The sequence below is a fragment of the Dicentrarchus labrax genome, unplaced genomic scaffold, assembly GCF_905237075.1.
Source record: "Dicentrarchus labrax unplaced genomic scaffold, dlabrax2021, whole genome shotgun sequence".
Classification (NCBI taxonomy): domain Eukaryota; kingdom Metazoa; phylum Chordata; class Actinopteri; family Moronidae; genus Dicentrarchus; species Dicentrarchus labrax.
The window spans coordinates 21,705,303-21,730,846 of NW_026136723.1; the positions used below are offsets into that span (position 1 = coordinate 21,705,303).

At 38.7% G+C, this 25,544-nt stretch overlaps 3 protein-coding genes across 5 annotated transcripts in view; 2 read left to right on the forward strand and 1 right to left on the reverse strand.

The window, feature by feature from the left end:
• Nucleotides 1-7,762, forward strand: part of ext1c (exostoses (multiple) 1c) — a 75,908-nt gene extending 68,146 nt beyond the window's left edge. For all 3 annotated transcript variants that reach the window (XM_051391287.1, XM_051391289.1, XM_051391288.1), the window contains exons 5-12: nucleotides 568-687; nucleotides 2,626-2,758; nucleotides 3,184-3,302; nucleotides 3,484-3,579; nucleotides 3,999-4,085; nucleotides 4,191-4,351; nucleotides 6,707-6,878; nucleotides 6,970-7,762. In XM_051391287.1, the coding sequence (XP_051247247.1) occupies nucleotides 568-687; nucleotides 2,626-2,758; nucleotides 3,184-3,302; nucleotides 3,484-3,579; nucleotides 3,999-4,085; nucleotides 4,191-4,351; nucleotides 6,707-6,878; nucleotides 6,970-7,155 (1,074 nt within the window). In that variant the 3' untranslated portion in view covers nucleotides 7,156-7,762. The remainder of the gene's footprint in view (nucleotides 1-567; nucleotides 688-2,625; nucleotides 2,759-3,183; nucleotides 3,303-3,483; nucleotides 3,580-3,998; nucleotides 4,086-4,190; nucleotides 4,352-6,706; nucleotides 6,879-6,969) is intronic.
• A 1,221-nt stretch (nucleotides 7,763-8,983) lies between these two features.
• zgc:114119 (Mediator of RNA polymerase II transcription subunit 30-like) lies at nucleotides 8,984-13,327 on the reverse strand. The gene is made up of 5 exons (XM_051391297.1): nucleotides 13,147-13,327; nucleotides 12,530-12,766; nucleotides 11,644-11,802; nucleotides 11,331-11,420; nucleotides 8,984-9,981 (listed from the first exon to the last, which is right to left on the reverse strand). Exons 2-5 carry the CDS (start codon nucleotides 12,752-12,754, stop codon nucleotides 9,886-9,888), a joined length of 570 nt encoding a protein of 189 aa, XP_051247257.1. The 5' UTR covers nucleotides 12,755-12,766; nucleotides 13,147-13,327; the 3' UTR covers nucleotides 8,984-9,885.
• A 6,563-nt stretch (nucleotides 13,328-19,890) lies between these two features.
• Nucleotides 19,891-25,505, forward strand: LOC127358304 (uncharacterized). Its single transcript, XM_051391296.1, has 3 exons — nucleotides 19,891-21,347; nucleotides 21,623-24,073; nucleotides 24,533-25,505. The coding sequence occupies exons 2-3, from the start codon at nucleotides 24,026-24,028 to the stop codon at nucleotides 25,412-25,414; spliced, it is 930 nt and encodes a 309-aa protein (XP_051247256.1). The 5' UTR covers nucleotides 19,891-21,347; nucleotides 21,623-24,025; the 3' UTR covers nucleotides 25,415-25,505.
• Nucleotides 25,506-25,544: the final 39 nt, after the last annotated feature.

The window sequence follows — 25,544 nt, forward strand, 5'->3', positions numbered from 1 at the left end:
GAAATATAGGGGTATGTGAAGAGAAACTGAGAGGTTGAAAGATCAAGAACAAGAATTTTTTTAAAAGAAAAAGAGATCTAGAGACCTCCTGTTTTTTTTTTTCAAACTGCCGTTCATTAGAAAATGTGTTAGATGTGTGAAGACAAAAGGGTTTAAAGGAGCCAACTGCTCACACTTTTCTCAGTTCAACATGGCTTTCTTCCACTTTGATTGAACCGCTGAGCTTAACTGTCTTTAAGTGATTAAATCAATTTTGGTGATTTACTCGAAACCCCCAATGTAGTCTTTACTAATTAAGATCTAATTATCTGAACAACAGACCCAAACCCAAACCAGCTCTGTGTCAAATGTTTTTTTTTTTAGGGGGGAAGATTAAGCAACCATTCCATTCAGCTTACGCAATTTTGATCATTAAATGCCATGTTCTCCTTTTTTCTTTTCCCCCCTTTTTTTAAAGAAAGGGGTTGTTTTTAAAAAAAAAAAAAACACTTTTTGCCCCCCCCCCCCCCTGTTCTCCTTTTTATTTGTTTTTCCCTCATCCATTGTTTTCTCATCTTTTGTCCTCAGGTGCCATCCACGGTGAGAGCAGTCGTAAATGAGAGAGTCCTGGCCCTCAGACAGAGGACCCAGATGTTGTGGGAAGCCTACTTTTCCTCTGTGGACAAGATAGTCCTCACCACACTGGAGGTCAGCCTCGGCACAGCACACACTCAGCATAGTAGCACAATAAAATTCATCCACGTGTCTTTGCTAACCTCTGCTAGCCAGCTGGAAACATGCTCATAATAGCTTCCCGAGCTTTCTATTTTGTCTGTACCGTCCCCCACTCCCGGAATTTTGTTCTTGGGATTGTACAATATTTCATTCAAAAATTTGTTATTGAAGGGGCTCATTTCAGATAACGGTGTAGAAACCATCCCTCTTTTGTAGAGAGGCGTATAATGCGGCAGAGGAGGGTTAAATAAAAATGGATTGCTACAATAGTCCCCTCAATTTCAGATTCTTCACCTCTCTGTTCCCTCAAAGTTCAGCATTGTCAACACGTCTGCTATTGGGTCAAAATTCCACCAAAACTGAACTTAATGCAATAAAATCAATCAGAATTAATTGATATTACCTTAACTCGAGTAATAAGTCAATAGCTACAACTGGCTGTATCATATAAAATCTTAGCTTTGACCCCCTTGTTCCACCAGTAAGACTTCTCTCTCTATCGCAAACACTCATGGGTAATGTTGCTTTTGGCTGTTGAGTATTGGCTAGAACCCTAATTGAAATGTTTTATAACCCTGAATACTCCTACCATACAATTCTGCTCAGGAATGTGCAGCAACATCCAGTGAAAACATCTACAAAAAGGAAGCCACTGCTGTAAACACAGGGTTTCTGTTGAACACACAGCCTTGCTACATCTCTGCGGTTTACTGCTTGTGTGCTATCATCAGTCCTCTTTCAGAAGGGTTTTCACATTTGAATCAAACCACCCCTTCTATCGTTATGATTATGGGGTTGGATCTTGGCCCATGCTCTTCCGATCTACTCTTTTACTATCTCCGCTGTGTGTTGTACTACAGGTCCCGGGGAACATTTCAAAGCTGTCCACATCCGATCCGCCTGAAGTCTCAGAGAAATCCCCTAATGTATAGAAATGATATATTATTACGTTGGAAATATCAGTCTCAACCTGTTAGTTTCTGACTCACTGCTCACTATTATTAGACTATGAGAAATGTTTCTTTTTCAGCGCTATAGATCTAGTTCAGAGGAAGTTTCATCTTTGACTCATTGCAGGAAAAAAAACAGAGCTACTTGGTTTATTGCCCTGATTTTCATAGTTCTAGCTTTCTGTCTTGCTCATACATATATCTTTCTCTGTCCTTCTTTTGTTTTACTTTACTGTTTGAATGAGCTGAGAAGAAATGTACTTCAAAGGTAGTTGCTCCAGCGAAGAGAATGTCATTTGAAGGTTAGCCTAAGGTTTAGACAATGCACAAAAAGAAATAACAACCTCCTTATATGAGCAGTTTTGCACACAGCGCCAGTGTCAATTTTAGCAAGTAAAAAATGTGGGGAAACAACAGATTTAACCCATCTGAAATCTTAAGAAATCACACAGTGAGTGGTAGGCTTTGGACTCTGGTGTTTATAAAGGCAACTCTGGTAGCCCCTAGTGTATTTACTGCTGGGGATTTATGCTAGAGATAATAAAGGAGAGGTTCTGGAGGTTGGTGATAAGCTGCTTATATACATACAGCATGCAGAGGGGAACCTCTCCCCATGGGAGACAGCTGTGCAGTCAGCCTGAGGTCAGTGAGGCAGAGGGCTTCAGAGCAGATGCTGATGTTGCTGCTGTGTGGACACCTCCTGTTGGTGTGAAACGGGAAGTACACAGGGCATATCATTAGGGGTTGCTTGAATATGCAAACACAAGTGTATCGGGTCTCGAATTGCAGCGGAGTTTGAATTAAGCTCCAAGACACTCATCAACCGTTTTAGAGGGGGAAAAAAAGAGAATGTGTTGGAGGCTTATACTAGAAGAGCACAGCAGCCACGTCACCATGAAGGCGAACATGGTCTCTCTGCTTCTGACATTGCAACCCACATCCTTTTTTTTTCTCTCCCCAGATCATAAAGGACCGTGTGTTCTCTCACATATCGAGGAACAAGTACATGTGGAACTCCCTGCCAGGAGGTCTGCTGGTCCTACCGGAGTACTCCACTCACCTCGCACATTTCCCTTTCTACTACCTGGGATTAGGTAAACAAATACTCAATATAAATGAGCCTGCGCAACATGCAAATCGTGATTGCTCGGGATGGTGATGAGACCACAGTATTATCAGAGCTGTGGAGGTAGAGATGAGTAATCAGCACTCATAAATCTTAATGAAATATTTACTAAAGTCCTTGTTGGTATTAGTTTTAATTTTGCAAACATGTTAAAATGAATGTAACAAATAAGGTTTGTTATTGTTTCAGTCTATTTAAAGCCACATTTGTATGTGACTGACATTTATTATATTATTCTAATGGTAATTTATGGATTATGTTAAGAAACAATGGCTTTAAATTGTTCTGATAATACTTGATGGACTAATGCAGATACACTTTATTTTTCTGGTATTGAAGAGCACCTAATAAATATTCAAACCATCATATTCTTTTTTTCATTACCTTGTTCAGGGGTCATTCCAGGTCAGGAATTCACCGCTGTCATCCACGCCGTCTCTCCATTGGTCTCCCAGTCTCAGCCAATCATGAAGCTGCTTCAGGTGGTCTCCAAGTCAAAATACTGCTCGCAGGTAAATAAGACAAACTATGGGAGGTTATGGCAGAATTAATTATAATGCATTACACTGTTTCAACACATGTAAAGTCTCCCACACTATACGCTGAAGCAAAGAGCTTACAATGATATTTTAATGAGGAGTTCTGGCTATCTGTGTATGTGTTACATAAAATTCACTTTCCCTGCTGCATTAGATCATCATTCTGTGGAACAGCGAGAAGCCGCCACCCAGTCGGAGCAAATGGCCTCCCATGCCTGTCCCCCTCACTGTGACAGACGGCAGGAGGAAGGTGAGGACCAATGACGTCTGACTGACAGCATGACAAACTGTCAGTTGCTCAGTCTGTTTATGCATCTCTTTATTCCACTCTATCTCTCTTACTTGATTTCTCTGGTCCTTCTCCTTGATACATATTTTTTCTGTCTTTCTTCCTATCCATGTATATCTGACATGTCCACCGATCCGTGTGGCGTTCGCTTTCATAAATGTCACTCACTCTCAACATTTCCTGCCCGTCTCTCGTCTTTTTTTTTTTTTTTTTTACTCCCAAGGCAAAATCTATAGTGATTCACTCATCTCAGTCACTTAGCGTGATGTACTGTAATATGATCATATCTCACTTGTTCTCATAATCTCTCTAGGCACAGGCCGGACAACACATAGTCTACAGTACCAGAACTAATATTTACTACTGTATTTCTCTCTCAGACCACCAGTCGGTTCCTACCTCATGTTGCCATAGAGACAGAAGCAGTGCTGAGTCTGGACGAAGATACAGTCCTGCTGACCAGTGAGGTGTGTGTACACCTGTTATTCATAAACACACAGTAGAACTGCACACAAATCAATATTCCTGAGAAAGTTGCAGCTATGTCAAGTGTTCCATATCTTCACTCGTAGGTGAACTTTGCCTTCCTGGTGTGGCGGAGCTTCCCTGAGCGGATCGTGGGCTACCCACCCAGGAGCCACTTCTGGGATCCCCTGAAGCGTGCCTGGGGCTACACCTCTAAATGGACCAACGACTACTCTATCGTCCTTACTGGAGCTGCCTTCTACCACCGGTACAACAGCAGACTGTAGCAAACTTAATAGAAACTGCTATTAAGAGCTACATATGCATTTTTTTTTTTTATATATATTTTGCCTCTTAATATGGTCTATTTATCATCTGAAAACAGCCATGCAAGCTGATCCATGAGGAATGAGGATGTACTGTTCAGCAGGTGTATAGTTTACCATGCTAACATGTGGGTTTAGTCCTAAAGTACAGCTAAGGCTGAATGGCAGTAGTTGGATAAAGTGAAATGTTGACCTGACGATGGCGTTAAAATAAAAGTCACAAGATCACCAAAGTCAGAACCAGTTATCTTGAGGGGGACATGAATGACTGTACCAAATTTTACAGTACTCCATCCAACAATTGTTGAGATATTTCACTTAAAACCACACGTCAACCTCATGGTGGTGCCAGAGGAAAAGTCATCAGGCTTCATAATCTGGGAAACATGAATGTCTTTGGCTATAAACAGGAAAAACTGATTTCCTTTCAGAGATCAACAGCTGAAAACGAGGGACAACTTGATGAACAGCAACGGCAGCGAGCATAAAGAGATAAATCTTGACATAAAAAGGGGCAATCGTACAGGATAAAATAGAATCGAGGATAAATATGTGTATGTGTTAGCTAGAGGAAAAGAAAAGGAGCGGGTCAATTACTCAGGGATTACTTCAGGCAGTTTGATTAATACCAAAATCCTGAAGTCGATATGTGCAATGGCAGAGGGATGTGAGTTCTTATACAGAATGAATGTAATTACTCCTGAGTCAGGGTACTTTAAAAGCTGTTGAAACCTTGCAACATTTTGAGACAAAGTGGTCATTTTTTTTGTCAGCAGTTTCTATGAAAAAACATTTAATTCTATACTAATTTGAATCTTTACGCCCCATTGGTGAAGCCCACTGATATTTCCAAGGCCCATCTGCATTACCTCGTATGCCTCAAAATGTTTAACCACTTAAACAGAGAAATGACAATGAGTAGTCAGTTAAACCCTGCCTTTCTCATTGTTAGAACCCTCAGTTTAGTCTTTTGCATGCAAATTATCTAATTACTTACTGTATATTGTATTGGTAAAATGATGTGACAGCGCACTAAATGGCTTTTTCACAATAGTGCTGCTTTGCAGAAGAAAAAAAAAAAAGAACTCATTAAATATGAGAAAATCCAATAGGAAAGAGAAGCAACTTCCCAGAATCAATTGTGTCAACTTACATAAAGTTAATCGTGGTCTGTTTTAGTTCCTAAGCACAATTAAAACACATTAAAAAGAAGACAGTGAGAGGTGCTAAGTCTGACAAATGTAATGCAAAATTACCAGCTGAATAGGAAGCACTGAACTCTAGTGTCCAGTCTGAAAAACTGAAGGAATGGAGAACATATGCATTGTACCACAGGGGTTTAGTTTGTTGTGCACTATAAATATCAAATCCCACGGGCAGTGAAATGGTTAACTTGTCCCAGATACATATCATCAACATACATCAAACCATCGTCTTTTCTGTTGATGTTACCATGCCCGTTACCATACCCGTTACCATACAGGTGCTGGCTGCCTGGCCCTCCACCTGTGATAAATTGTGTTCATACATTTTTATTTTATGTGTTTAGTTGATGTGCTTGTCTATAGAGATTTACTGTACTGTGAGTGCAAGTACAAGTACTAATAATAGTGAGACAGAACATCAGGGTTTGACAAAATATCTCTGCGAGGGTAATAATAAGAGCAATGTGTAATAGAGGTGCTAGATTAGATGAGAAAATAACATTTCAGTCATTTCTTCTCTTTTTTTACAGAAGGATGCCCATGGATGATTTTATAAAAGCATGTGGCAAATGCACCATGATCCTGTAGTTAATTATTTGGTCAGGAGGTAGAAATTGTAGTCTTATAAGACAACGACTTAACTTTTGAAAATAATATCAACATGATATATAAGAAAATACAGCAGTGTCTTTTTTTGCTTGAGAAAGCTGGTTAAGTTTTGTCAACACGTCTTTGATTTCAGTGGAATTATCAGTTGCTATTCTCTTGTCAAACAGAAATATGAAACAGGGTGGTAAATCTCTCACAAAAAAACAGTTGTTACACAAAACATAGAACTAATTAAATTTTTTAACTTATAATTACTTTTTTCTTCCAATTTCTATCTTTATATGATAAGTTCATGAGCTTTGCGTTTCACAGCTGTGGACAAACGAAGCAGTTGAGGGAACTGAACCTGTGATCTCCGTGTTAGTTACTGCATGTGATTAGTGACCACTAAGGCTGATCCACTGTCCTCTTTACTTATTATATTTTAATTACAATATACTTATGCCTGTATAACACTTTGACCTGCCCCCACCCCTCCCCCAGGTACTACCACTACCTGTTCTCCCACTACCTGCCCCAGTCTTTGCGGACTCTGGTGGATCGCACCTCCAACTGTGAGGACATCCTGATGAACTTCCTGGTCTCCGCTGTAAACCACCTGCCGCCAATCAAAGTGGCTCAAAGGAAGCAGTATAAAGAGTTGCCCAGTCCACAGGTAGGTAACCACTGGGCTTTCTCAGTTGTGTTTTTAATGCTGTCGGGTCAGGACCAGGCGGTGAATAACTGTGTCTTGTTCTACCTCCTAGGGTACAAAGAGTGTCCCCTGGGCCAACCCGGAGCACTTCAACCAGCGGCAGGAGTGTGTCAACACCTTCGCCAACTGGTTTGGCTACATGCCTCTGGTCCACTCTCAGTTTCGCCTGGATCCCGTGCTCTTCAAAGATCAAGTGTCTGTCCTCCGAAAAAAGTACAAAGACCTGGAGAGAGCATGAAAATGACAGAGAAAATAGAAAGAAAGGCTGGAAAGGGCCAAGGTCTGGTCTAGTGGCCTTTTGGACAGACAAATGGACCAATCAGTGGTGGGCAGTCAAGATAGGACACTCAAGACTATTGAGATGTGGACAAAGTGGCTGAGCGGTCCATTTGATACATGGACAAGGTACAATCATCAGACAGACCCTGGTGGACTGCTCTGGACTACATACATATAAATATGAAGAAGGGCCTATAAAAGTTTAAAAGGAGCTTCAAATGATTCTCCTACCTCCATAAGTCTGGTGAGACAACGGAGTAGGACATTTAGGGGCCTTGAAAGAGTCCCTGTAATTGGGCCTGTCGCTGAGAAAGGACACTCTCTATTGGACAGCAAAAAAAAACGGAACACTTGAACACTTCCGATGTCAGTGCCATTGCTGTGACAATGAAAAAGGGAATGGCTATCTCATGCCAGATGCACCCAAGGGACTGGTATTGGTGCCATGCACTCCAGTTGTCAGTGTGTGTCTCAGCATTATTGTGCAGGGACTGTTGCCATGGAAACTGATCATTTCACATCAAGATGCTAAATGTAAAACCAATAAAATGATTTATAAATGCAAACTTATGGTGCCGTGTTAAGTTTTGTTTTCCTTATCTTTTCAAGGAAGTCCAGGACATACATATTCAGTAGAGCTGAAGGAACTAGATTGCCTTATGAGATATTTTAAGATTCTGAAGTAGCAGAGCACATCAGTGAGGATAATAGTAACTGGCTAGTAACTGGTCCTGTAACTCTGCATGTACCAGGAAGTCAACAGGGAATAATAGGAAGAATGAGATTATCAACAGTTTTCTTACAATCCTGAAAAAGTAGAAATTTCATTAATTTAGTGAGGAATTGGCCAAAACAGACTGGACTTCATACTGGTCTTATATACACAATTTAATGTACTATGCATTGATCATCCTTTAGCAGATCCATCAGTCTTAACTGTTACTGCAACTATTTTAATATACATTATGGATTAATCGGATGATTCTTTCCTCAAATTAAATCAATGTATCGTTTGTTCAATAAAATGTCATAAAACAGTAACATTTTCAAATTGCTTTTGACCTACAGTCCATAAACATTATTCAATTTGCAATCATAGAAAACCCACAAAATCCATTTGAGAGGCTGCAATATGTCAATGTGTAATAATTTCAGTTATCAAATTGTTTGCAAATTAAATTTTGTTTATTTACATGTTATAATTTTACTGTCAACTAAGCATATTCCTACTTTTTTTAAATTCTAGTTGATTGTTGAAAATTACCACAAGCCAATTTCATATTGTGTAAACATACGCCGCTCATATAAACTGAGACAAGCACATTGTCCTATACGATGGGTACACTGACAGAACGTGGCGTGTAGCTTCCACTGTTGAAATCTCAGAATTTTATTTTTATAGCAATCAATTTAATGGAGACCCTTTTGATTGAATTAGCTGTGAAATTATTCCAAATATAATTACAGCAATCAAACGCGCTGCTCAATAATGTCGTCCGTGTTTTTGTGACTCTGGGATTCTTATTGTCTTTGATGCAGTGTTGTAGTGGAGGAGACCTATACTGACAAGCGGTTGTAAAGAAAAACAAAGGGTCAGGGTCAGAATATGCATCATTATGTGTTGGTGGATATGCCTTGGTGTATTTATCACCTCCATTGTAAAGGAGCTCATGCATTCCCACATCAGCCCTCGGGGGTTGGAAATGACACAACGGAGCGCATGCTGTAAAGTCTGAGCTGGCCCATCCTGTATTTAGATGGAAGGCTTTAAAGTATATGTTCAGAAATTTTGTTTAAAAAAAAAGTTTATTTTATACAAAACAGAAATGACCCAATTGGCCTACCCCTTGTCCCACAGTTTACAAAAATAAATTCACAGGCAAGCAAGTCTCAACACCCTCAGGGTAAACAGGTGTGCTGTCTAGCACTCAGGAAGCTAATCTCATTAAGCACATGCACACACACATACACACTTATGTACAAAGCACCTGAGATACATAGCTGCCAAGGGGCTAATTTGAATTCTGAACCCATAGTGTTTTTACAACTGACAGAGCAAAAAAAAAAAAGGGAAATTGTTCCTATTGTAAACACTGTCGTAAGATCAGCTTCTGTGCTTTCTGGAAGAATTACCTGCAATGAATTCAAGTCTGTCTGGTGTCGAGTCAGCACCTGGGGGCAACACACCATGAATACTTTGTTCAAAGAGAACTTTTTTTTGTTTGTCTTTACCTGAGGCATTACAGGTTTCCACTCATTATTTAAACTGTATGAAAACAGGAGTCCATAACTTATTGACATAAACACAGAGTGACAAAATAATTGTGAAACACTTTTCAAACAAAAACTGGGTTGTCAGCTGCCTTGTACAAAGACACAATGATTCTTGGAACTGGAGTGTATCAGGTTGACTTTTTTTTTTTTAGCTTTCATGCTATCTCATTAATCATTTCCCCCACAACAATTTCAATATAATACATAATAAAACAGCAGAAGTTCTTGGGTGACTGTGAGTTTCAGTGATGAAGAGCCAGCGCAAAGGAGATGTACCTAAGTGAAAGGTCCCATATTCAAAATCATATGTAAATTCCCTTATTTCACCTGGTCTTTGCCATTATGCAGTCCTCATGTCTGCAGGGAATCGCTCTCTTAAAAAAAAAAAAAAGGAAGAGTGGATGTACTGGAATTATCATTTCCTTAGCGTCAACATGGCATTGACATCCCACAGAAGGTTTCTCATCTGATCCATCAGAACCTTCATCTCCTGGTTCTTCTGACGTACCTTCTGCAGGTAAACCAGACAGACACATGACGTTCATTAGTAAAACTCCTTAAAGTACATGAGCCAGTAGTTTGAGCATTTAACATTCTTACAGTCTTAAAGGACACCCGTTATGCTTTTCCTTAGTGTCAAATAATGAGGTAAAAAAATTAAAGTAATTCCTGTGAGCAAAAAAACTCAGCATTGGATAAGTTAGCAGCATGGCTAACCAGCCAACCACCTAAGGCTATATTATCATCAGAAAACTCTGTCAGTCACTGAAAGTTGAAAGCCAGAGGACATAAAAAGGAAAACCAGAAAATATTTTCACTATAAAATATGATCCAGTTTCACTGAAATCAGTAAATTAAGCTAAAAAAAAAGTTGTGTTCCTCTGTACAGTAATCAGTGAAGCCTGGTCCCCAAAAATAAACAAAGTTGGCCAATCAGAAGAAAGTGGGCCTATAGGTAGTAGGGGGGCTTAAAGAGACAGAGGATGAACTGAGGCGCTGCATGAAGGACCAGTATGAGATAAATAAGACCATTTTTGACGTGAATCATGCAAAGCTTCTTTATAGGAGTATCAGACTAAGAATTTAAAGCTGGAAATGAGAATAATAGGTCCCCTTTAAACAATCAGGACAGAACTCTGTTTACTCAAAATAAACATGAATTAAGAGTTATTTACAATTATACCTGCCAGGGGATTTTAAGAGTAAAAAAAAAAGACACTTTTGCGACTAAGGTCAATAAAACTAAAGAGCTTACGAGCCTCAGGCAACATTCTACCCTACTTTGCCGTTGGCTGCCTGGTGGCAAATACCTGAAATCTTCCTCCCAATGGCATAATGGCTCCAATGTTTACAAAAACAAAACCCTGCTTTTGAACAATTACTTGAGCTGCACATGATGCATGTTTTCTGCATTTAAGCCACACCACCAAGGGGTACTCTTGACTTGTGTCAGCACTGCCACCTAGAGGCATCTGCAGGGGATTTGCTCACTAAAATGTTAAATATTGTGTCTTGCTCAGTGTTCTTTCAGAGCCCAGTGGGAAGTCCACTTTAGCCTTGCCACGCAGTAACATTGTGTCACAGAAGTAAACTGTTATTTAAGAAGTTGCAGCAGTGTTGGACATTAAATGATAAATATATTTTGCTCCACCAAGAATCACTTAAATATTCGGCAACATGAGACATATTCCAGCAATGTATTGTATTTATTAGTGCATGCTTTAAGGAAGCATACTTGTATTGCAATCTAACAACAGCATAGGGTGCTATACTGTCACTTTACTCCCTTTTCCAATGGAGAGAAATGTGTGTGAAGCCCTGCTAATTATTACTTGTGACAAAAAGGTAACAGGAACATACCTCTAGAACCTCTTTTCTCTCCTGGTTAACAGCAGAACTGCAGGGCTCCACTTTGACAGAAACCAGCTCCTCCCCAACATATGGCAGTATCTGAGAACACAAAATACATACAAATGAGGTTCTTATCCCCTCCTGTTTAAAATTGCATTGGATTTTGATACTGCAAGAAGATATTGTAAGAGTGTAACATAAAGCAAAGCATACACTGCAAACACATTCAGTCAATCCCTGATCAGATGATAGAAAAAGTAAAAATCCTTTTTGTGTGTCTCACAAGCTTTATTTTATATTCGGAATAATATTTATCCCTGACCTCTGCTGGCCCCTCCTGTAGGTCAGAGGTCATCTCCACACAGCGTTCGTACAGAAGCCGGAGCTTTCTGAACAGCAGGGCGAGCTGCCGCAGGTGTTCCTGGAGCTTCCCAAAGCGGTCCTGGTACATCGCCTGGCTCTGGGTCACACCATTAGGAAGCTACACCAAAGACACACAGCGTCTCTCATCAGTTTAAGTGTTGTTTATAAGACATACGAGCCTGTGAATGGTGATGTGTTAAGCCTGCATTCAAATACATGACAATTTAGGAGTCCATGGTCCTGATGCTGCTTTTTTGCGCTTAGAGTTTTCAGTACAGGAGAAAAAAAAACTCACTCAGTTTAATGGACAAGGACAAGCTGGGAAAGGTGAGTTATACACTGAGAATGTGACAGAGAGAGACAATTAGAGACACAGATCAGGTGGAGATGGGAGAATGAGTGAGACAGATGCCGACAAGCATTCCAAGCAGATGCCCCAGAAAGGCGGATGGGACAAATGCAGACTGACAGACGACAGAATAACCCCGTAAGCAGTAAGTCCAATGCATCAGCAAGGCTAACTAAAGCCTAACACACTATCATACCAACACTTCTCTGACAGTATCGATAAAAACTGAACCGGCACCGGGAGGATTTGTTGTGGGGCTGCTGCATTGGATTAGTTTAGACTGGAAAGATGAACCTAATGAAACGGTAACTGTGTGCTGAAACATTGCAAATAATGAGATCTTTTTTCCCTCAAATGTAAGTCACTTGGTCAATAGCTACAACAGTAGATTCAACAAAATAAGAGACATCTGTGCTGATGTTTGTAAAAGCAGTCATTCACAACATAACAACATATTACCCATAGCTGAGGGGGGATTAACTAACTCGTATAATACCTGTGTAGCTCGTGTGATCTGGAAGATCTCCATGGTGCGAGTGACAATGTCCTGGACAGTCTCCTGTCCGATCCGACAGAGGAAGACAGGGGAGATCTCCCTCAGGGCTCCCTGAGGCGGCATGGGCTGCTGACCTGGGGCTGAGGCAGCACTGGGGGGCAGGTGGGGTTGCTGCTGAGAGGGCATCCCTGCCATCCCTGGCTTCTGAGGTAATGAGGCTGCCATCACCACACAAATCTATGGAAAAGGGATGAGAGTGAGTGAGTGCATGAAGGTGATCGCTTGATAAAGCGCCTGGACATTTTTGTTTACAAATGCGGCTACTCGCAAACGCTAGTTCACTAGAAAAACAAAAGAGTTTCGAAATGACAATACTAGTTACATTTACTGACGATGTAACGTTTCTCTATCACAACATAAACTGTTGGTCAAACCGTCTGTTTATTGTAACGTTACGTACTAAACTAACAATTTTTGTTTTGTTTAACTGAGCGACTAGTGGCTAAAGAAGCTAGCCTAAACAATCCAACGTGAAGACTCATACTGAGGCAAGCTAGTTGGTTAGCCACTAGCCTGCTCGCTAGCTGGCGGCGAGTTCAGAAAAAAAAACCGCTTACCTAAATTAACTTCCTTTGGATAAACGCCTTCTTCCAGATATCTCCGGCTTGCTCTGGTAATTGCGAAAACGTGGCGTTTGATTTATTGTTTTAAATAAGTCATAATGAGACCGTTCCGCTGATTTCTTTTCAGAAAGCTCCGCACGTTTTTGTTTTCATTGCGTCACTTCCTGGCTGGGGAAGGACTCATTTCCCACAATCCCACCGCTAGATGGAGACAACGGGAGATTGTGAGTAACTGCACTGCTGCAAACCCCACACTCAATTCAGAGCAGCAATCTTGACAGTATTCACAAGTATTCAGATTCCTTACATAAGCAAACGTTGCACAAACACAATGTAAACAAGTGCATGATAATTATCAGCAAATGTACTTTAAAGTACTTTTATTATTCTATATTTTACTACTGGATTAACCTCCAAAAGTGTATTATTATCAACTATTAGTCATCTATAATATAGGCTAGCATTCTAAATATGTCCTACCTTTAATGCTGTCGATTGTAGGTCTATATGCTATGATATCTTTCAATATGTTATAAGCAGCAATGTAACTAAGAACATTTCCTCAATTACTCTCCTTCTCCTATCTTACTTGAGGTAGTTGTTGTTTTGTTTTTTTACAGATTTTACATAGACAGAAACTGTTAAGATAAATTGCCCATCATTACTGTATGTTTTAAAAATAGCTTCACTTTAAATAGCTACAACATTATAATGCTGCTTACACGTTATTACATCAGTGATAATAAATGAAGGTCATAGGAGTGAGACTTGTTTCCCTGGTAGCCCAATGACATTCAGCAATGCCAAGTCGCTCATGTGTTGACCTGCTTTCCTTAAAGCTAAATCAGTGTGGTTGACTTAATCCATGTTTACATAATCAAAGGTTGCACTGGTTGTGACATGCACAAAGTTTTAAGGAAGTACATTTTGTTTTTCATGCAGTGGAGTTTATAGCTCTAAAGGTCCTTTGTTGACCTTAACGAGTATGAGTAAAAAATAACCATGTAGGTATCAATATGTGATAAACTTAAAAGACGATACAGTTTGTCCAAGAAAGACTCTTTATTTGCATCTAGTTTAAATCTCCTCCAAGGCCGAAAGGGATCAAATTAAGCATCTTGCAAAGAAACAGAAGAAGAAGAGAAGAACAGAAAAAACAACAAAAGAAAAAACTGTTAAACTGATTGTAACTCTGAAAGCTATGAGAGGTATTTCACTTTTCTTTGCTCTGTGTCGCTGCAATGAATCATCCTCTGTTTTAACTCTAAACTCTAGGGATGATTAAATTCTGCTCCCTTGCTTTGTTGTGTACGTCACTAAGTGTTTTTCTTTGTTTGTATCCTGAAGGAGATTTGGTTTGCAGCCAAACATTAAAGACATAGGTCACAGGAACCATACTGATGACAATGCGCCACATACTCAAAGAATAAAGAGTGTTAGACACATTTGAACATATTTTGACCTGACAGTTTTATTTCATTTGATGGCAATGTTCACAGCAAAGCCTCCGCATCCCCATCCTCCAAAACATACACTTTTATAGCATGGATCTTTGGCAGATACAGGAAAATAAGATTCTACTGATATTTTACAAGGTAACAACACTACACAATTGCTCTTTGCCTTTCTTTCTTTCCCTTTATAACTTGTTTGAAATGTTTTTTAATTGTGGATGTTTTAGAAGAAAGACAACTTTGCAAAGAATGTAGGGCTGAAAGATAACCGTATATATATTATTTGCAACACGTGGCCAGATCACACTCATCATCAACATCACATGTCATGTTGACTTTTCCCAATAATTTATATCACTTTACAAAACGTTTAGGTCTTTTGAGCCAAGCTAATGGCGTACTGTAGCTTAGCAACGTCAGTTTATTGGTCCACCCCTTTGGTCCTGACTGTGAGCGTGTTAGCGTTTAGCTCAAAGCACCACTGTGCTAGAGTAGAGTCTTACAGCTTGTTTAGTCTTGTTTGGTTGAGAATGAAAATCTGTAACATAATCTGTGTTCAAGGTTTTCTCCTTTTGCCTTCAGAAGCAGCAACTCTCTGAGAAATCCGGCTGGGTTTATGGATCCTTCTTCAGTTCATGGTTTTCTAAACGTTTCATGCTTTCGCCTGTATCTTTAATACATCATCCACTGTTCACTGTTATCACGATGTACTTCAGAGTTTGGCAATTTAGAGTTAATAGGAACGTGATTGTCTTTCTGAGCATCATATTAAATGTTTACAAGACCCCTCCTCCTTCTAAATGCATTCCCTCATCCTTTATGGTGGATTTACATGAACCTGCAAGGTAATAAAAAACTACTTGATGCAAACGGTAACTCATCAGATAAACCATGTCACACAAAAGCAGTCCATAACATATTATATATCAGAGCAAGACAAGGAAGTCTGCAATGCAATGTTTAATCATTGACCTTTAAGCATTCATTCTGAGCTAATCCTAATCTACTAATCCTACAAGCAGAAGAATCGAGTGTCACAAACTAAATATGCAGTAGCTCCCTGCAGTAGTGTCCAGTAGCACTGATGACACGGGTTATCAGGGGAAAGAAACATTAAAATACCCGATACCAGGAAATGTGCAGCCCGGTGATAACACAGCTGATTAAGCATCACAAAGGCTTGGCTGTGCTCTCACAGCTACCAGAACAACTCGTTACAGGAACATGTTTGTTTCCCTCTCTATCCTTGAGATTGTGCGGTGATGATCAGAGAAAAGTGTGTTATGGTTTAATGTTTTTAGTTTTAGATTGGAATTGAGTCCATACACTTCTCCTTTAATTGCCTGCATATACACGTTACGTAGTTCATCTTTGGGCTGATTTGTGGACGACAGTATCTATCTTAATCTTGAAATAACTTAACAGTCTTCTATTGAGAAACATGTAACTTATCACTTAAAGCCTTTCTGTCACACCCTTCCGCCTGACATCTTTAACCTAATAAAATCAAAATGAGAGGGATTGTCTGTTTGCGGTCCCTTAAAAATAGACAAGTGGAAGTTTTATGAGAGGATAAATTGGACTTCACAAAGTTACAAGCTCGTATATATGTCCTGTGAAAGTGAAGCACTGCTAGGCTTAAAAGTGGACACACCCACATCCAGTGTTATTCCAACATTGATACAGTTTTTGTAATGCTAATATTGAGTGGCAGTTAAAGCAATGCACTATACAAAATTTATTTTAAATTTCAAGTGCAATGAGGCTGTCACATCATTCTTAGAAAGTGATAAGATGCCAGCTACTTAAAGTACAAACTCAATATCAAAAACCAAACATCACAGGGGCACGTTCCTTTCTGATTGCTTCAGTTATTCCAACAGATCCTTCAGGTAACAGTCAACAAGAAAGGTGAAATCAAACGTGCCTTATTCCACATATTTTCATCCAAATAATGTTCACTGGGTTGGAAAAATAAACAACATTTCTGTGTTATCAGAGTAACCCTGGAAGTTGGTGATGGATTTTTGTGGTCATACGGAATTTAGGTGAGTTGCCTTATCATATAACACCAATTTTCCTTAGTTGACTTTATCTGAGCTTGGTCGAAAGTGAAAAGTTAAATATGAAGAGGAAACAATTAGTTTCTGTTTCCATCAAAATGCATTGTGCAAATCTCAAACTATAATCTTCCTATAATCTGGACAAAACTAAGGATTGCAAGTGGTTAGAACATAGAAATATAAAGTATCTGTATTAAAGAAACACTACACCAACAAACCAAGTTTCTGATAAGTTATAATCTTTAAAATACGATTCATTGAAAGGCACAAAATTTTGTGCCTTTCAAGATTTACCTAATGTTTACTTCCTAACAGATTACACTGTAAAATCTCACAATCAATAATATTATATAAACTATTCTTTTATCATGAACTTTTGGTTTCAGGTCAGCTTCAATTTAGTTTTCCCAACTTTTTTATGTTTACCATGCGGCACAGACATGAACATGAACAATCTATTAAGCTGGGATAAAATGTGGTAATATAATATATCCTGTAATATGGTACTACTGTATGATGTGGGACAGTTCCCGTAGTACTATTTCATCAGGGTTGAACTGGGAAGTAGTTGGCGTGAGGTTAAAACAAAGATTTAACCTTAGCTTTAAAACAGACATTCATTATGATCTACTTTTGATGAAATACAGTGTAAGCCTGAACCTGATTTGTGTAATCCTAATTTACATATCAAACATATTTTACTTATCCGCTCCGTGTTAGCAACTCCATGTCAAGTTGGAAATGCTCCAGAGTTTTTTTTCTGCTCAGCTCTCTCTGATGACTAACAGTTATCAGCATCAGTGTAATGGAGAGCTGGCAGGTATAAAAGGACAGACAGAAGGGTGGGGACAGCCATAAAGTACGAAGGAAACAGCTGAAGACCAAAATGGAGAAGATAGGGATGCTTGTCCTCTGTGTCTGTTTGACCTTCATGTCACTGGGCTGCACTGAGGTAAGGGACACTTTGAATTCATGATGCAAAACATGTTGTTGGACAAGTGACCTGAGTTTGTGTCCACATTCAGTAGAAAAATTACTAGTTTTTTGGTTGGTACAAGAAAACGTTTCTGTTTGGATTTTAAGTTTTACAAAGAGCAAAAGACCTCTCTTGCAAAACGTTAACACCTAATCAAGAGTGAAATACCGGTAATAAATTAAATAATGAGAATGAAAATATTTTTTTTATTCTTGACCTTGTAAATATAGGCCCATTATTTTGTAGCTGTTCTGGAGCTTTTTTTTTCTGAGCACTGTATTGACTTCCTATCACTGTTGGCTAAAAAGGGTAAATTAAAATTTCATTCTTGACCTTGGAAAGAGTAGTTGATTTTTTATTTGGAGTTTGTATATTTATTCAGCTTTTTTGATCATATTGTGTTTAGTAAAACCATGAAAATCATAAAAAAATGGTTACTTTACAAACTGGCTCAATACACATGACTACTTAACTTTATTTTTAAATAGCTTTTCAAATTGAAGTAGTTATAAGGGTTGGATTTAATTAACCTTTTGTACAATTACCTCTGAATGAGTGTCACCAAACTTGTAATGATACATTTTGTTCTACATCTGTGCGCTCTTGACCAGGAAATTTATTTATAGCTCCTCCACTGCTATAATAATTCAGTGAAACTGAATATATTAGACCTACTTTACTTTGTCAGCCCTAACTAATCCTTTCTTTTGCTTGAGGGAGCCACGGGAGTGCTCCTATTTCCAGATATACTAGATACGACCTATCAGGAAATATAAGGCATAGGTTTGAACTAGAGGGAGGATACAGATGTAGATACACTGGGTTCTGTAAGGGGGCATTAAGTGGATGGCAGACATGTATTGCAGGCCTCTACCAGCCACAGCAATATGCAAAGTGCGATTAATATCTTCATGCCTCATGTACTCAGATGGAGCAGCAGGTGCTTGACCTTTTGCATGCTGTGGCTATGATTGAGACACACTGTACTGCAGCTTTATCTGTGTCATCAACTGATAGTATAATACAGACAGGAAAAAGTAACAGCATAAATTGGTGTTAAGTGAAAGAGAGGGCAGGGTGAGAAGAGAATTTTTCCCAGTGATAAGTGCTACAGTTTATTGAATTCCTTTGTAAAGTTTCCAAATATATTTTATATTGTAACGTTTTAGTTTTTTAAAGGGTCGATTTACCCAATTTACATGTTTTCCATGCAGATACTGTCATTCTGGTTTTGTTTGCCCAGGTTTAAACAGGCCTGTGTATGCCGCTACCCCAGTACAGTAGAGGAAATTCATTTGTGGACTCATATTAAAGAAAATTAAAAAATCTGTTTAATATTTTGGGAAATATATTTTCTTTCTCCCCAAAAGTGAAATATGAAGATCAATATCAATCTCTTATCTGTGCGTCTACATACACATCTAGAGTCAGGTCGTACTAGAGGAAAAAAAAAAAACTAGATCAGAAAAAAAGAGGGTGATCAGCAAGCTTGTCTCTGTTCTAAGTAGAAACCAACCAACACCTTTGAAGCACACATTTTGGGTTTATGACCAGAAATTCTATTCTTCTCTATTGTACTGGGATGGAGGTGGAAATAATGAACATGCATATCTCAAAAACTGAGCAAATAAAACCAGATAGCACTAGTAGAAAGTGAGAAAAATAGGTTTCTATATTGTTTTATTGTAGTGAGCTTTAATATATAGATACTATACTTTACACATACTGCATTGGCCACTGATTCTTATTCTAAATGTGACTCTGGACAATGTGAACTGTGTTTTACAGGAACAAAATGCAAATACAACAGTGGCCTCCAACAACGCATATTCATCTAGTACCACCCAATATATAGCAGCTTCCACACCCAACTCGACTCACGTAACCTCTGCCAACCAGAATACTGGAACTACAAGAGCACCTCCCACCTCCTCCACCTTAGCTCACTCCAAGGCTACCATCACTTCATCAGACCGGCCCAGAAGTTCCAATGGAGCAACTCAAACGACATCCACCACGAAATCCACCACGAAATCCACCACGGAATCCACCAAGGAATCCACCACGAAATCCACCACGAAATCCACCACTCGCGATTCTACAACTGGCAGTGGGACTAACACTCCCACAGCTTCCACTACGACAGCAAAAGCAGGGTCTGCCTCTTTGTTCGGCTCCTGCAGTCACCTACTGGTGCCTGTGATCTCTGTTCTGATCTACGCTGCATAGGGCAAAAAGTGTAACCCCCCACAGATTCACCTTCCCTCAATAGTAATATTTACTCTGACTGTCTTGCATTTATCATATCAATGCTATGAAGTGCTTTGTTTGCTCTGAGCCCTTTTCCACTTTTAACCAAGATTAAAACACACAATCTTAATAAACATATCAATTATGTATAATTCTAATATAATAACACAGGATATGGAATTTCTCTGGATGTTTTGGCAAATAAAATGGTAACTGGATGTATTTTCTAATAAAACATAGCAGTTGGGAGGGGAATGGTGGGAAACTCTTGGGGAAAATGTGTATAAAACTGAATTAGTCCTGCAAGAACCTCAATTCGACTAAAACTGATGGAAATGGTAGACTTGCAGACGCAACACCATTTGCATTTTGATGCTTAAGAGAGTCTTACTTTTATTCAAACAACATCACATTCAAATTCAGGTTGTTTGTCTCAAACCACCTTTAAAGTTTTGTTTTTCTCTCATGATGGCAATGTATTTCAGTTTATCTGTATAATGATTGCAAACTGATGGCATTTACTTTTGGTGTCCTACACCTTGGTCTGAGTAGTGTATGATGTTCCAAAAAGGGCAGGGCTTTTAGGGAAAAAAATCACTGTATATTCTTGGGAGACTAAGACGAGTTCTAACAAAATTAAAACAACAGGGGAAGGCAGTTTAAATTGAAGGTAGTGATGAATTTGAACATTTTAAGTTTGATAAGTGTGCTGTTTGAGCACCCAGTTTGTGGTTTAAATGCAGTCACAGATGTATTCCAATTGGTAGTTATTGAGGTATAAAATCAGCTGTATGTTTTTTCATCCTCAGAGTAACAAACATTTTCACTGGGGTAGTGATCCCCAAGGCTGCTTCAAAGAGGGCTGGCTCACTACAGTTTAGGAATTCTGCTTCATTAAATACTTCATTCAACAAGATAAAATTGTTTAAGATACTACATATCTAAGTATTAATCAGTGAGTTTCTTATTGAATTCTACAGTCAATCACAGCCATAAAAGGTTAAAAATAACTTTAGCTAAGTGACTGGAGGCACTTTGGTGAACAAAACAGCAGAGTCAAGGTATCTCTTACATCCATATCTAGATTGATTTCAATTGGCTCAGCATGAGGTTTTGCATTTGTGGTCCATAGCTTGGGTGGAGACTGAGGAAGGCTTCCTGAATGGAAATAGGTATCAGGTGAAACATCCGAATGCCTTATAAAAGGCCAGCCTCTGGAGACACACGTTTTATAAAACAAAGACTCTCTGCAAGGATATGCAAGTGTTTGACTGAATAAAACAACGAAACAAAAAAACCCAACAACTGAATAGCTGATAAAACAGAGGTTTTAAGAAGATATCTTCAGGTGTCTGTTTGTCTCCAAGAGGAAATCGTCTCTCATCTAACATGAAGTACCTTGTCCTGGGGCTGTTTTCATTGTCTCTGCTGGGATTTGTCTGGTCTACAGAGGTAAAATAAATAAATAAAATAAAATAATTTGTAACACAAAAAGCTCTAATATAATAAATGCAGTAATACATTTGATATTAATTATTATTATTATTATTATTAGTAGTAGTAGTATTGTTATTATTATTACAATTTTGTCATTTAGATCAATGCCAGAATTCACTCTGGAGTATTTTTCATAATATAATATACAATGTTATGCTCTGTAGGATTAAATACAATTCCATATTATATCAAATCTCTGTCCTCCTCTTCTTTTTCTCACACAAAACCAGAAACCACTTAATACCACAGTGATGGCATACAATAACACCTCCAATTCAACCTGGCCATCCAAGTTGAACACCACGAACAACAACAACATCAACAACCCCACGGGAACCAATCCCATCAATACGGGAACCAATCCCACAATGATGACGGGCACAGGTGGCATGAATACAATGACCACCAAGAATGGACAGAACCACATCTTCACATCTTTCAGGCTGCTGTTTGGATCATTTGTTCTTCAAGCAGTTTGGCAATGAGCGCCCTCTTGAGGCTCAGAGCTGGAGTGAGTCTTAAACAACAACATTGTTTGATCAAATTGCAAATTTGAGCATATTTTAGAATATTATTTTAGATAGTTGTCACAAAATTGTGGTTTAGGGGATTATGAAATGATTAGTGACAGAGCCAGTTTATTAATGTACTAACATACCTTTTACAGATTGAGTGAGTCAGATTCTGCATTCATGTGAATCATAATGGATTTAAGCATGTTTTTGAGCATTTTAAGAGATTAGCAATGTCTGATATGCAACTGAGGTTGGCATAGCCTAAACCCTTTGTACATAGCATAGGCCTATTTATTGTCCTGGCCTAGTAGTTGTGTTGACCTTTGAAGCAAGAGTTTAAGAAAAATATTACTAATGATTGTATACTACGTATAATATATTATATTAAATATGAAATATTTGTATTTACAATGTATATCTAACAAAAATAAAAAGAGCATAATTTCATTAAATATATGATAATGTCAAACTGTTTTTTCTTTTTTACAGTACCCTTTTTTTAAAACCATAGTGATTAAAAACAAAGCTTCAAAATATGACATGCTTGATCTATGATATTTAACAGGTTTATATTGACAGACAGTAGTCGATCAAGAGGTTTATTTAAGAGGGAGGCTCCCCACAAGCTTTTGTTGCCCGTTATGAAAAAGACTGGACATTAATACTCCATCAGCACCCAAATATTGGACTGCAGCCAATCTGTAACAACAACTCTTCTCATATTTCCCTTAAAACTGCACATTTATTTGATCTTTTTCTTGTAATAACTTAAATATTGTAGACCTAACCATATCATCCATCATAGTGGGTTTAAAAAACATTACCACACAACATATGGTAGTACACTACATGTAAGAAACAAGCATAAATTCTGCTTACATGAGTCAGCAGCTGGAGTGACAAAGATGGTATCACTAAGTCACAAAAGGGTCATTCATGGTTGTATGCTTCTATGGAGGCTTCAGGCTTACGTAGCGTATGTTATCATTCGATTTGCAAATGCATAAAAATGAAGGGAATGACATTAATAAAAGAGTAAAGTAATAAAAAACAAACTAAAAAAATGAGCAAACTGTATCTTGTCTAAATCAATTCCAAAACATGGTGATATATGGTTTTAGTTTGTTTTTTTAAATTGACACCTCAATGTCATTTTAAAGGCATTATTATGTATGAGTTTGACTTTTGCAGTTGTTGTGAAAGGTTGTGAGGTGATTTCAGTGTGTGAAAATACAAAAAAATGTATATAATATCTAGACAAACCAAAAAGTTGTAAAATGCTGATTAAAGTATCTCAGTAAGTTTGGAAAGTAGACTCATGGTCTTAATTACTTTTTTTTATAAAAGAATAAAATCTGACTGAATGACCTTTGTCCTGCGATGCAAGCTGCCACACATCACAAAATTATATCGTCATCTATTTGTTTCCAGTTTGTCAATCATCCACCAGGAGGAACCAAGCAGGGGGAATAGTTTTCCCTGTATGATTAATCTCATAAAAAGGATTATAAATACGTAAGTATAGGGAAGTGCATTCCGTGTATAAGCCAGATGTCAACATAACAGAGAGGAAGTCCATCATGGTTATTCATTGCTAAAAAAAAAAAAAAGTAAAATATATTCCAGATAATGTATCTTAAAGTTGCCTATTCACAGTAAGTGTGAATTTGAGGTTGGGTTAAAGGAAGATGAGCAGTCAAAGAATATGAGCATCATAGCAATCCCTGGGGATGATATGATATAATTATAATTTATATTTCCTCATAACTGACCAGTCCAAATGCTAATTTTCATTATTAAAATTTAACTTATTCTTTTTTCATAACAGGAACAACGTTTCAGCATGAATGGTGAATGGTGCAACAAACTTCCTGGAACCATTGCCAGGTTATTATACTGCATGTCATAAATGTATCACCTGCCCCTCCCGAAATGTGATATTTTTGTATAAAAGCAAGAACAAAAGTTTCCTCTCAGTTTCCCAGAAATAATTAGAAGAACACCAGGTCGGGGTGGGAGAACTTTCACAGCACTACAACACACACAAGCCGACCTTCTGCGCAAAAGAAAATTTTCAGTGACATTTCTGGTGCATCTCTACCTCCTTCGCTCTCCACCATGAAGATATTGGCTCTGGGATTTTGCATACTGTTGGCATTAGAAAAGGTAACTACTTACAAACTTTTTAAATTGTTCTTTGTAAAAATAATAAGAAGAATACTTTTTTCTACTATTACTATCTTTGTATAGATTTTTTTGCACTTTGCACATAACAAGATTTAACCAACAAATAATCAAAGACCAACCAATGCTTAACAGACAATGAGTGTCTTAAAAGCAAAGTCAGTGTGGGCGACTCAGTCTGGTGAGGTGTCACATTGTCCTGAAAGGGGTCAGATGAGGTTTTTCATGTAATTTAATAGGTCTTGTACCTAATGTTTTTTGTAATGTTTTATAATTTGACTGGAATTACAAAAGAAGACAACACAAGACAAGTCTCTAATGCAATGACTTATAGGTATAATAATAATAATTGGGTGATAACTGTGGAAGCAGAAGTATTGTTGCCGTATTTTGTTTCTAAGATCGATCTAAATGATGATGACCCACCCTATTCCCAATCAGGTTCAAGAAAACGCTGCAATGACTACAACCACCTCGGCAAGCAACACTACAACTGTTGCCAAAAACACCACTACAACCTTCGCCAAAACTGTTTCTACCACCACCTCTATGCCAACGACTACAACCACCTCAGCAACCATCACTACAACCGCCGCCCCAAACACCACTACAACTGTCGTCCCAAGCACCCCTACGACCGTCGCCCCAACTGTTTCTAACACCACCTCTACGCCAACGACTACAACCACCTCAGCAACCACCACTACAACCGCCACCCCAAAGACCACTACAACCCTCATCCCAAGCACCCCTACGACCGTCACCCCTACTGTTTCTACCACCACCTCTATGCCAATGACTACAACCACCTCGGCTACCACCACTACAACTGTTGCCCCAACTGTTTCTACCACCACCTCTATGCCAATGACTACAACCACCTCGGCTACCACCACTACAACTGTAGCCCCAACTGTTTCTACCACCACCTCTATGCCAATGACTACAACCACCTCGGCTACCACCACTACAACTGTTGCCCCAACTGTTTCTACCACCACCTCTACGCCAACGACTACAACCACCTCTGCAACCACCACTACAACTGTCGCCCCTCCTGTTTCTACCACCACCTCTATGCTAATGACTACAACGACCTCTGCATTCATGTCTACAACTGTTGCCCCAGACTCTACTATAAACATGTCTACAGCGATTTCTGCGATAGCTATGACCACCCCTACCACCGGGAATACAACCACCACAGCAATGACAAAGACGTCAACTACACAAACCACCACCACACACAATGGAGGCTCAAAAGTCAAAACTTCTCTACTGTTTTGTGTTGTGCCATTGTTGCTTTACATGCTGTGCCCCTGAACAGGAACTTGCAAAACCCACCTACTGGACTAAAAGATTTAATTTCCTCTCTGTGTCAACATTTCTCAGTGTTGTCTGTGCTTGTTATGCTGTTTGTATCCACACTGTTTAATCAGATATTAACATTAAA

Excerpts from the sequence above, each read along its gene's own strand:
- zgc:114119 (XM_051391297.1), bottom strand. The coding sequence starts at position 12,754 with ATGGCAGCCTCATTACCTCAGAAGCCAGGGATGGCAGGGATGCCCTCT. Across the intron at positions 11,803-12,529 it reads AGATCACACGAGCTACACAG|CTTCCTAATGGTGTGACCCA; the intron begins GTATTATACGAG and ends TCTTTGGTGTAG. Across the intron at positions 9,982-11,330 it reads AGAGAAAAGAGGTTCTAGAG|AAGGTACGTCAGAAGAACCA; the intron begins GTATGTTCCTGT and ends GTTTACCTGCAG.
- LOC127358304 (XM_051391296.1), top strand. The coding sequence starts at position 24,026 with ATGAAGATATTGGCTCTGGGATTTTGCATACTGTTGGCATTAGAAAAG. Across the intron at positions 24,074-24,532 it reads TACTGTTGGCATTAGAAAAG|GTTCAAGAAAACGCTGCAAT; the intron begins GTAACTACTTAC and ends ATTCCCAATCAG.